This window comes from Pongo pygmaeus, chromosome 18, assembly GCF_028885625.2.
Source record: "Pongo pygmaeus isolate AG05252 chromosome 18, NHGRI_mPonPyg2-v2.0_pri, whole genome shotgun sequence".
NCBI classification, from domain to species: domain Eukaryota; kingdom Metazoa; phylum Chordata; class Mammalia; order Primates; family Hominidae; genus Pongo; species Pongo pygmaeus.
In genome coordinates, this window is record NC_072391.2 from 72104738 (window position 1) to 72117599 (window position 12862).

A 12862-nucleotide genomic window follows, 5' to 3' on the forward strand; every position below is an offset into this window, starting at 1 on the left:
GACCCAGCACTGTTTCCATCCCTAGGTGTTCATGGGCTGCTGCAGTAAGAACGTATGATTGATACGCAGAATACTTTGAGGCTAATGGGACGTCTAGGCTTGTAAGGGGAAATGTAAGCATCATGAGTGCCCTGCCTTGCTCATCATTATTGGAAGTATTCAGGATGGCAGGCAGCCGAGAACAAATACATTTCACTTTGCAAGCAGGGGCAGGGATAAGAAGCCTGCTGACAATTCTAGAATAGCACCTGGGCTCCACGGCTTAACCCCAGTGATACACACACTGTTAGTGTCTTTATTTTGAAGGAAACTGAGGTTAAGAGAAGTGACGGTGGCTTACCTGGTGTCATAATTAGGAGGTGGCAAAATGGGGCTGATTTTTTCAACCACTGTTCCTAATGTCTCACTTCCCTAGCTTCCTTCAACACTGGATTGAGACGCAAATATCATCTGGCACTATGAACTTAAAATGGCCATTTACCATGCTGCACAGGGTTCCCCAGACTCTCAAGACAAGTCCTGGCACTCATAAAATCATCTTCACACCCTCTGGGAGGGATCAAAGACCAACAAGGGGGAAAAAAGAGATTACTCACCCTCTTATCCCATATCCGCACATCGCCGTCATGGCTGGTGGCAAGGCAGTTAGCATTTTTTTTATTCCATTTGACCTGGGAGGCACCCGCTGCAAAGAAAAATCAGGGAAGAAAGCTGCTGCCCTCAGTGCTTTCGGAAGCAGAGCGGAGCACAGCCAGGGGAGCTGGATAATGAGTTCTGGCTGAATAAGCCCAGAACCCTTCAAGTTTCTATGACTGCAACAACTCCACTATTCCAGATAAAACGAAGCCAAAAAATAAATGAATTAACACATGGGAACAGGATCATAGTCACCTAATTGAGGAAATAATCTCAGGGGAAAAAAATCTACAGGTCACTCTGAGCAGAATCAGCAGGAAAACATAGTTTCTTACAGAGCAGTAGTTGAGCATAGCACTGCTGGCTGGTAATTGACTTGTCACACAACCTGACCCTTTCTCATCCCCAAATGACACCTGCTCGCACTCCTAATTAGAACAGCCTCAGCTCTTACGCCTGCCCCTTCTTTTTTTAATTGTTGAGCAATAGTCTTAGAAAAACACAGCCTTAGCTGAAGATCAGCTACAGAATAAGCCCCAGTGTTGACCAATTCTGTCCCAAGGGTTACATGCTCCCCGCACCCCATCTCCCCATCAGCTGTGTCAGCCGTGGCCACTGGCACCACACTGATAAGGGAAAGGGAACACCCTTGGCAGTGTGTGACCTCAGTCCTTTTCCCTTTCTGCCAACACGGAGTGTCATTGATACATTAGTGACAAAAGGGCTATTTAAGACAGGAGGTATAATGTGAAATGCCAGAAAGAGCTGAGACATGGAAAACTGGGACATAGTGGCACTTCTAGCTGACTCTTAAAAAATAAATCATTAATCAAGAACCAAACCAGAACTGAAGTGACAGCACTCCTTCCTGCCTCCTCCTGCCCTGGCTCACAGCACACGTGACATTACTGCTGTGACACCTGTCCCTGCCTGGTGTTTATTACTGAGGAAGCCCATAGTAGATCCACAGCTTTGGAGAGCTACTTGATCCAAGAAGTCCAGAGTAGGACAGAGCAATGACTCAGAACCTAACAGGACATACAGCATTAAGCCCAGAACTTGGTCCTGTCCAAGGATATGCTGTGTTGGTTTTGATGAGGCTATTTGTCTGTCTTGTTCCTTCTTGAGACATAGGGTATCTTATGTCATCTAGAACAAATGGTGGAGACCAGTGAAGATGAAGCAAGGAAAGGTATTAGGAGGTGGCTTCTTTGCAAGGAAGGATATCAGCTGGAGGAGAAAGTGAGTGAGAAGAGCTTACTCTATCTCCTTGACAGAGTTACTTAAGAGTCCAAGAGAACACACCTTTCCCAGAGGGGAGGCACCAGAACTCGAGGGCTCCCAAGGGACTCTGGGAAGCCCCCTCAATGCAACCTGCTTTATCAAGATCATTATACCAGAGGCCAGGCGCGGTGGCTCGCACCTATAATCCCAGCACTTTGGAAGGCTGAGGCAGGCAGATTACCTGAGGTCAGGAGTTCAAGACCAGCCTGGCAAACATGGCAAAACCCTGTCTCCACTAAAAATACAAAAATTAGCCAGGTGTGGTGGCGTGCACCTGTAATCCCAGCTACTTGGGAGACTGAGGCAGGAGAATTGCTTGAATCTAGGAGGGGGAGGTTGCAGTGAGCTAAGACTACACCACTGCACTCAGGCCTGGGCAACAGAGCAAGACTGTCTCAAAAAAAAAAAAAAAAAAAAAAAAATCATTACACCAGGGTCAAATGGAGGTCCCGGGCTATGAGAACTCTCAGACACAGAGAACACTCTGGAATAACTCACAACGTGACTCCCTATCCCAAAGGGCATGAATAATGTGCCCCCTGAGAGATAGGGACCATAGGCTCTGGGGAGCAGGCAGTACCCGAGGCTGCACCACTCAGGGTATGCTAGATCCAGCAGCTTATCAAGGTCCACAAGCCTCCCACTTGCCTGTTTTCCCCCAGGGTAGCTCTGCACCACTGAGAAACCTCACGGAGTACAAAGGAAAGAAGTCTTCTACTTCCATTTTTTTAGAAAGATCTATAACAGAAAAAAAAGCAACGAGAACAAGCAGGCTAAAAAAAGAACCACTTTCAGCTGGGCGCAGAGGCTCACGCCTGTAATCCCAGCACTTTGGGAGGCCGAGGCAGGTAGGCCACAAAGTCAGGAGTTAGAGCCCAGCCTGGCCAATATGGTGAAACCCCATCTCTACTAAAATTACAAAAATTAGCTAGGTGTGGTGGCCCATGCCTGTAGTCCCAGCTGCTCGGGAGGCTGAGGCAGGAGAATCGCTTCAACCCAGGAGGTGGAGGTTGCAGTGAGCCAAGATCGTGTCACCGCACTATAGCCTGGGCGACAGAGCAAGACTCTGTCTCAAAAAAAAAAAGAACCACTGTCCTTTTTAGGGTTTCCCTAAAACTAATCTAACTTAGAAACCTATAAATGTGGCCAGGTGAAGAGGCTCACGCCTGTAATGCCAGCACTTTGGGAGGCCGAGGTGGGTGGATCATGAGGTGAGGAGATTGAGACCATCCTGGCTAACACGGTGAAACCCTGTCTCTACTAAAAATACAAAAAAATTAGCCGGGCGTGGTGGCGGGCACCTGTAGTCCCAGCTACTCGGGAGGCTGAGGAGAATGGCGAGAACCCGGGAGGCAGAGCTTACAGTGAGCTGAGATCGTGCCACTGCACTCCAGCCTAGGCAAAAGAGCAAGACTCTGTCTCAAAAATAAAAAAAAAAAAGAAACCTATAAATGTAAGTAACAAAGTCAGGAGAATGTGATTGAGGCATCTGTAGGCCATCTGTATTTCTATTCAGTTATACGCCCTCTGCGGCCAGTCTATGTCTCAGATCATAAGTACCTAACGCAGGTGGGGGGCGGGGGGCAGAACAGTAGAACTGCTAAGCACTTAGCACAGAAGCACAGGTGTTTGATTCATATATCCATGCAACAAATGCTTAGTCCCCCTTATCCGCGGTTCCACCTTCTGCAGTGTCAGTCACCCCGGGTACAGTACAAGGAGACATTCTGAGAGAGAGAGAGACAGACCACATTCATATCACCTTTTTTTTCTTTTTTTTTTTTTGAGACAGAGTTTTGCTCTTGTTGCCCAGGCTAGAGTGCAATGGCATGATCTCAGCTCAGCGCAACCTCCACCTCCCAGGTTCAAGCAATTCTCCTGCCTCAGCCTCACAAGAGGCTGAGATTACAGCCATGTACCACCACGCCTGGCTAATTTTGTATTTTTAGTAGAGACGGGGTTTCTCCATGTTGAGGCTGGTCTCGAACTCCTGACCTCAGGTGATCCGCCCGCCTCAGCCTCCCAAAGTGCTGGGATTACAGGCATGAGCCACCGCACCCGGCCACATTCACATAACCTTTATTGCGGTACAGTGTTATAATTGTTCTATTTTATTATTATTAGTTGTTGTTGTTAATCACTTACTGTGCCTAATTTATAAATTAAACCTTATCCTAGTTATGTATGTACAGAAAAAAAACACAGTATATTTGGTTCAGTATTATCTGTGGTTTCAGGCATCCAGTTGGGGTCTTGGACTATGTCCCCTGAGAATGAGGGGGAATTACTGTATTACTATATTAATTATCTCCTTGGATCAGGCACAAATGCCGTAGTGCACAAATACATACACTCGTCTACAGAACTGACTAAGAAAGAAATGGTTTCTGCCCAGGTGGGGTGGCTCCCGCCTATAATCCCAACACTTTAGGAGGCCGAGGCAGGCAGATCACCTGAGGTCAGGAGTTCGAGACCAGCCTGGCCAACATGGTAAAACCCCGTCTCTACTAAAAATACAAAAATTAGCTGGGTGTGGTGGTGCGTGCCTGTAATCCCAGCTACTCGGGAGGATGAGGTGGGAGAAATGCTTGAACAACAGGAGGTGGAGGTTGCAGTGAGCTGAGATTCCGCCACTGCACTCCAGCCTGGGTGACAGAGTGAGGATCTGTCTCAAAAAAAAATAAAAAAGAAAAAAGAAAGAAAGAAGTGGTTTCTAACTTCACAAATCGTATCATCCAGCTGCTAATACAATCATGATGCTAAAGGCCTTTACATAAAAAGGCATGGGGGTACAGAGGGAAAAAGAACCATGCACAGTAACCATTTCAGAGCAAACACCAAATGTGTGTTCCGATGCACCAAGGAGATACAAAGGGACAGAATTTAAGAGACAGATAACACATGCTTTTATAAAGGATGCCAAAATATTGACAATTTAGCTTTATCTTTGTGAATAAGTTATACCAGTTCTATTCCACATTCTACTCTCAGGAGGTGCTGGGAATATTCCCTAGTAGCCCCAAATGAGAATTCCAGAAAAGGTCAGTTCCAACTAAGCAATGAAAACAGGCAGATCAGAATGTAACTACAAAGACTTGGTTCATCCATATTAAACGACACCATGGGCCAGGCGCGATGGCTCAAGCCTGTAATCCCAGCACTTTGGGAAGCCAAGGTGGGTGGATCATGTGAGGTCGGGAGTTCGAGACCAGCCTGACCAACGTGGAGAAACCCCATCTTTACTAAAAATACAAAATTAGCCGGGCATGGTGGCACACGCCTGTAATCCCACCATTGCACTCCAGCCTGGACAACAAGAGCAAAACTCCGTCAAAAAAAAAACAAAACACCATGCAGATACAATCAGTGTAATCTAATTGTGGAGAAACCACAGGATGAACTATTGCTTTAATAAACTACAGGAAAAGAAAAACACAAATCCAAAAAGGAGAAGGAAAGAGACTTAAAAAGATGAGAAATGTATCAACCACTTACAGGTATGGACTTTATTTAGATTCTTATTGAAACCATTTTTCAAACAATTTGTAACTAAAAAAAGAGAGAGAGACTATTGGGGAAATCTGAATGCTGCTTAGATACTTGATGATATTAAAGAGTTACTGTTAATATTTTTAGGTATTTTTAAGTATGGTGTTGGGATTCTTCTTTTGCAAAACATACACTGAAATACTTGTTGAAGAAATGATATGATACCTAGCTTCAAAATAATCACAAGGGGGCCGGACATGGTGGCTCACACCTGTAATCCCAGCACTTTGGGAGGCCGAGGCAGGAAGATCACTTGAGGTTAGGAGTTCAAGACCAGCCTGGCCAATACAGTGAAACCTGTGTCTATTAAAAATACAAAAATCACCCAGGTGTGGTGGCAGGCGCCTGTAATCCCAGCTACTTGGGAGACTGAGGGAGGAGAATTGCTTGAACGTGGGAAGCAGGGGCTGCAGTGAGCCGAGGGTGCACTACTGCACTTCAGCCTGGGCAATAAGAGCAAGACTCTGTCTCAAAAAAAGAAAAAAATCACAAGGGGGATGAAGGTGGAGGTGAAATGGTGGGTGGAGGAAAAGATGAAATAAAATTGGACGTATGATGACAAGTGTTGAAGCTGACGATGAACACAGGCAGTTCATTTTCTTCTCCCTGTTTTTACAGCATGTTTGAAATTTTCCACTATAAAAAGGTTACAAACAAACCAACTTGGCTCTTGTCCTTGGACTCTGAAATGAGGTCCTGCTCCACACCCAACAGTCCTAACTGTGGCTTCTGGGAGCAGCCTAAAGTGAGCCCCTTGCAACAACATGGGACTTACAATTCCACTCAGCCATGGCGCAGCCTGGACAGAGGCAGTCAGAGAGGGAGATGGAAAGGAATAGGAAGGAACGGGAAAGAACTAGAAGGAAGAAAATGAAGACAAACCGAGGCGCCAGGGTGAGGTGGGAGAAGTATACACTCACCAACAGCAGACAGTGCAACAGTAGGTTTCCTTGTGTCTCTGAAATATAAAAATAAAAAATCAAATCCCCAATTTATATGCCACCACCCACCTGGTATTTTTCACCCTTTGCACACAATTCTTCGCTTTTCTTTCAGTGGGAACTTGGAGTAGGTAGATCCGCTGTGAGGGCCTTAAAAAGAAGTGTAAAGAGAGACCTGCTGGCCGGGTGCGGTGGCTCATGCCTGTAATTCCAGCACTTCGGTAGGCTAAGGTGGGCGGATCACCTGAGGTCAGAGTTCGAGACCAGCCTGACCAACATGGTGAAACCCCGTCTCTACTAAAAATACAAAAATTAGCCACATGTGGCAGGCACCTAAAATCCCAGCTACTCAGGAGGCTGAGGCAGGAGAATTGTTTGAACCCAGGAGGAGGAGGTTGTAGTGAGCCAAGATGGTGCCATTGCACTCCAGCCAGGATGACAAGAGCAAAACTCCGTCTCAAAAAAAAAAAAAAAAGAGAAAAAAAAAAGAAAGAAAACAAATTACAGGCCATGTACAATGGCTCACACCTGTAACTCCAACACTTTGGGAGACACAGGTGGAAGGATTGCTTGAGGCCAGGAGTTTGAGATCAGCCTGACAACACAGCAAGACTGTCTCTACAAAAAAAATTAAAAAATAAAAATTAGCTGGGCATGGTGGCAAGTGCCTGCGGTCCCAGCTACTCAAGAGGCTGAAGAGAGAGGATCACTTGAGCCCAGGGGTTCAAGGCTATACTGAGCTGAGATGACATCACTGCACTCCAGCCTGGGTGACAGAGTAAGACCTTGTCTCAAAAAAAAAGAAAAAGAAAGAAAGAAGAAAGGAAAGAAAGAGAGGAAGGAAGAAAAGACAGGAGGGAAGGGGGAAAGGGTGGAAATGAGGGAGGGAAGGAGGGAGGGAGGGAGGGAGAGAGGGAGAGAGGGAGGGAGGGAAGGAGAGAGGGAGGGAGGGAGGGAAGGAGAGAGGGAGGGAGGGAGGACAGACTCTAACTAGGGAAGAGTTCTCCTTAAGGTCTTGCCTGGAGAGGTCCTAGCTCTCTTCTCTATCCCCCTACAACTGTGTCTTTCACTCTCAAATAATATATTTGCACTCAAATCCTTGTCTCGAGGTCTGTATCGAGGGGAAACCAAACTAAGACACTTGATCTCTAAAACGAAGGTCCCAAATCACCCCCAACCAAATGGTTATGCCTCCTAATTGTTCTTACTTGATATCCCAAATGTAGATGTAGGTGTCCACAGAGCTGGTAACCAGGAGGTCGGGCTCAAACACCGCCCAGTCCAAGTCGCTGGGACACAAAGAATAAACAGAACAAAGAAAAGAAAAAAAATTCAGAGTCCAGGTCCAAAGCACTAGCACATCGAGTCTCCAGTGGCTTCAGAATGTCATTGTTAATGGGCTTCTTAATGTGGTTTAGGCTGAGAATCTCCAAAGTTCCTTGGGAATGAACATGAGTTTGGAAGGAAACTGTCAGGTCCTTCGCCAGCTATACTATCATCTGCTCCCAGAAAAGAAATGGAGTGCTTCAACTGAAAACATTCTCTTTCTGGGCTGAGCACAGTGGCTCACGACTGTAATCCCAGCACTTTGGGAGGCCGAGGCAGGCAGATCACTTGAGGTCACGAGTTCGAGACCAGCCTGGACAATATGGTGAAACCCCCGTCTCTACTAATAATACAAAAATTAGCCAGGCATGGTGGCGCACACCTGTAATCCCAGCTACTCGGGAAGCTGAGGCAGGAGAATCATTTGAACCTGGGAGGCAGATGTTGAAGTGAGCTGAGATCACGCCACTGCACTCCAGCCTGGGCAACAAGAGTGAAACTCCATCTCAAAACAAACAAACAAACAAACAAAAAACCTTTCTCTCTCTAAATAAACAGATAAAACAAAAGAAAAACACATAAAGTAATCTTTGCTTTATCATTTTCTAAATCAAATTCCACCACAGGCACCTTGGGCAAACCCAACATCCTTAAGCAGCGGCAAACCACCACACTGCCATGCAGCACCCAGAGAGGGCCAGAGGCCTGTGGTGTCCCCTACCCACGCTCTCCTTCCTAGACAGGCAGTGACTGCACAGAACATTCCATCCGACCCAGCTGTCTCACCTTTCCCAGCACTTCCAGGTCAGCTTAGCCCAGAAACAGTGACCCAGGGAAAGAGTGGATCAAGAAAAACTCGAAACCAACTGGAAGCCTCGACTGGGAGGCGGCTGTGCCCCTGGATAATGAACTGTGATGCAGGAGCACTGTAACCGCTGCCGCCGGAGAGAAAGCCAAGGGCCACTCCCTGACATCCCCATGTCCTCCCAGGCACCACTGACCATGAACTGGGGGATTCTGCTGCATAACCACTCCCCTTCTATGACGAAAATCAGCTCTAGGCCAGGCGCGGTGGCTCACGCCTGTAATCCCAACACTTTGGGAGGCCAAGGCAGACGGGTCACTTCAGGTTAGGAGTTCAAGACCAGCCTGGCCAACGTGGTAAAACCCTGTCTCTACTTAAAAAAAAAAAAAAAAAAAACAAATATTAGCCGGGCATAGTGGTGCACACCTATAATCCCAGCTATTCAGGAGGCTGAGGCAGGAGAATCACTTGAACCCAGGAAGTGGTGGGTGCAGTGAGCCAAGATCGCACCATTGCACTCCAGCCTGGGCGACAGAGTGAGACTTTGTCTCAAAAAAAATCAGCTCTAATCCTTTACCCTGGACTGGACTATATCCATCCGGGATGTGGTCTGGGATGGGGGTCAACAGCTACACGATGGTGCTTCCTAAATGCCGTCTGTTCCTCACTGTGCTCTTCACCATCTTCTCAGTGAATGCTAATAACCCACTGACCACCCGGGACCTGTGCAACACAGATGATCAAGCCATGCAAGGAGGATGGTATCATCATTTCGTTCCCAGGGGACTGTGACAAAGCAAGACAGCCAAGGAGTTGTGGAGGGCTGGTGCCTACCTGATGACACGAGTGTGGCCTTGTAAGGTTGTGCCAACTTCCCCACTGCCGTCTTTCCACTTGTAAAGGTCTACTCGTTGGTTACTCTGAAAAGAAGGGAAAGGAGGACACAGGCAAGTACGTTGGGATATATGCCCTTGCCCCAGTCAGCTTAAGGCAGAGAAGAGGAAGCCAGGGATCTCATGCATGGCAGAGATCCTTCAGGCTGAACTTTTCTTTAAAAAGCCATCAGGAATAAGTACAATTAACATTAGCTTGAGCTAACTTCAGCTCAGTATGTAGGTCTGTGAATCTCAAAATGGAAAGGCAGGACTATCTTAAGAGATGCATCTTGAACAGTCACAGCTGAACTGAAGGTGCAGAAGCACTTCTGCACACGAGCTTCATGGGCCAGGAAAATGTCCCGGCCACTAGAGGAACCTCCTCCCTCTGAAGGTCACACACTGGTCTCCCTAGCTGCTGGTACACTGGATGTCTCCAGCTCACCCTTCCATGACCAAATGCCCAGAGTCCACCTACCACAGGTTTTTGTTTTTGTTTTTCTTGAGATGGGATCTATATTGCCCACGCTTTTCTAGAACTCCTAGGCTCAAACAATCCCCTTGCCTCAGAGTCCAGGATAGCTGGGATAAGGTGTGAGGTGTGAGGACTGTGCTATCACAACTGGGTCCCACGACACTTTAAAAACATAGGTGCATAAGAGAAAAAAGAGGCTGGGCTTAGTGGCTCATGCCTGTAATCCCAGCACTTTAAGAGGCTGAGGCAGGAGGACTGCTTGAGCCCAGGAGTTCAAGACCAGTCTGGGCAACACAGCCAGATCGCATCTCTACAAAAAAAATTAAAAATTAGCCAGTCATGGTGGCGCATGCCTGTGGTCTCAGCTACTTGAGAGGCTGAGGTGGGAGGATCGCTTGAGCCTAGGAGGTCGAGGCTATAGTAGGCCGTGATTGTGCCACTGTACTCCAGCCTGGGTGACACAGCAAGACCCCATCTCAAAAAAAAGAAAAGAAAAGAAGAAAGATCCTCAAAAGGGTGTCCCAGAAGGCAAAATTACTTAACACTCATTGAAATATGCCTGTATTTAATTTCTTAAAGGGTTAAGCAGAAAGTGACAGGGAAAATGGACCAGAAGAAACCACAGCTACAATAGAAAAATAACCTCCATCAAAGTACATTTCACTTAAATACACAACAAAACAGCAAAGGCTCCCGACATATCATGAGTTTATGAAACACACTGAAAGTGATAAAGATTACTAATAGGCTGAGAACAATGGCAGGCTACTTAATAATTTTTGAAATTATATATATATATATATATATATATATATAATGACTGATTGTCATTTTAGCTCAAAGACAGACAGATGTATAAAATTCTGAGATTTTTATCCTGAAATACCAGTTTCCAAATTGAAAAAGGTAAGATTTTTGTGAAAAGGTTAGGATTCAAAATAGCTTCCAAAGAGAATAGGAATGAAAAGAAAAGTTCCCTCTTCTAATAATATTCCCTGCCATTTCTGGAGGGTCTGCTAGTGCCAGTCCACCTTAACGAATCTGGCCTCTGACTTCTTCCAGCACATGACACAGCGGGTATCATCACCCACATTATAAATGAGGAAAGCAAGGCTCAGAAAATTGTGGGGCCTCTCAAGATAAAAGACAGAATGTTAAAACTAGGACTTGACCTCAGATTTCCCTAACTAAAGCTTTCTCAAAAGGTTGCCTTCCAGCCAGGGGCAGTGGCTCACACCTGTAATCCCAGCACTTTGGGAAGCTGAGGCAGGCGGATCACTTGAGGTCAGGAGTTAGAGACCAGCCTGGTCAACATGGTGAAAGCCCATCTCTACTTAAAAATACAAAAATTAGCTGGGCGTGGTGGCACGTGCCTGTAGTCCCAGCTACTTGGGAGGCTGAGGCACGAGAATTCCTTGAACCTGGGAAGCAGAGGCTGCAACGAACTGAGATGGCGCCACTGCACTCCAGCCTGGGCAACAGAACGAGACTCCGTCTCAAAAAAAAAAAAAAAAAAGAAAAAGAAAAAAAGTTGCCTTCCAACCAAGAACAAAAGAAAAAAACAGATAAACTTCAATAAAATTAAAGCTTTTGTGCATCAAAGAACACTGTCAAGAATGTAAAAAGACAATCAACAAAAGGGAAGAAAGCATTTGCAAATCATACATCTGATAAAGGTCAAATATCCGGAATATATAAAGAACTCCTACAACTCAACAGTAAAAATGCAAACAACCCAGTTCAAAAAAGGGCAGAGGCAAGGCCGGGCACAGTGGCTCATGCCTGTAATCCCAGCACTTTGGGAGGCCGAGGCAGGCGGATCATGAGGTCAGGAGATCGAGACCATCCTGGCTAACAGGGTGAAACCCTGTCTCTACTAAACATACAAAAAAATTAGCCAGGCATGGTGGTGGACGCCTGTAGTCCCAGCCACTTGGGAGGCTGAGGCAGGAGAATGGCGTGAACCCAGGAGGTGGAGCTTGCAGTGAGCTGAGATAGCGCCACTACACTCCAGCCTGGGCGACAGAGCGAGACTCCGTCTCAAAAAAAAAAGAAAAAGGGCAGAGGCCTTGAACAGACATTTCTCCAAAAAAATGACATATACATGGCCAATAAGATACTCAACATCCTTAGTCACTGGGGAAATGTAAATTAAAACCACAATAAGGCTGGGTGCAGTGGCTCATGCCTGTAATCCAAGCACTTTGGGAGGCCAAGGTGGGTGGATCACCTGAGGTCAAGAGTTTGAGACCAGCCAGACCAACATGGAGAAACCTTGTCTCTAGTAAAAATACAAAATTAGCCAGGTGTGGTGGTGCGTGCCTGTAATCCCAGCTACTCGGGAGGCTGAGGCAGGAGAATCGCTTGAACCTGGGAGGTGGAGGTTGTGGTGAGCCGAGATCGCACCACTACACTCCAGCCTGGGCAACAAGAGTGAAATTCCGTCTCAAAACAAACAAACAAACAAAAAAACAAAAAAACATAATAAAGTACCACTTCACACCTTCACACCCACTAGGATGGCTACAATTTTTAAAAAACACAAAAAATAAATTTTGGAGAGGATATGGAAAAATTGGAACTGTGCATTGCTGATGGGAGTATAAAAGGTTTAGCCACTGTGGAAATAGTTGGTGGTTCCCTCCAAAAGTTAAACACAGAATTACCATATGACCCTGCAATTCCACTCTAAGGTGTTTACCCAGAAGAAGTGAAAACAAGTACATCCACGAATATGTTCATACCAGCTCTATTCAACAGCCAGCCAATGTCCTCTGATGGATGGATGGATAGATAAAGAATTACACAATGGAATATTATCCACTCATAAAAAGGAATGAAGTTCTGATACCTGCTATAACATGGATGAACTTCAAAACATTATGCTAAGTAAAAGAAGTCAGACACAAAAGGCCACTATTTTATGATTTCATGGCTATGAAAGATCCAGAATAGATCAGTCCATTGAGAC

The 12862-nt window shown here is 46.1% G+C and overlaps 1 protein-coding gene across 8 annotated transcripts in view; it reads right to left on the bottom strand.

The window, feature by feature from the left end:
- Positions 1-12862, bottom strand: part of WDR59 (WD repeat domain 59) — a 131542-nt gene that overhangs the window by 88623 nt on the left and 30057 nt on the right. For all 8 annotated transcript variants that reach the window (XM_063654536.1, XM_063654537.1, XM_063654538.1 and 5 more), the window contains exons 4-7: positions 9376-9461; positions 7619-7699; positions 6390-6427; positions 597-685 (exon numbers count right to left, since the gene is read on the bottom strand). In XM_063654536.1, the coding sequence (XP_063510606.1) occupies positions 597-685; positions 6390-6427; positions 7619-7699; positions 9376-9461 (294 nt within the window). The remainder of the gene's footprint in view (positions 1-596; positions 686-6389; positions 6428-7618; positions 7700-9375; positions 9462-12862) is intronic.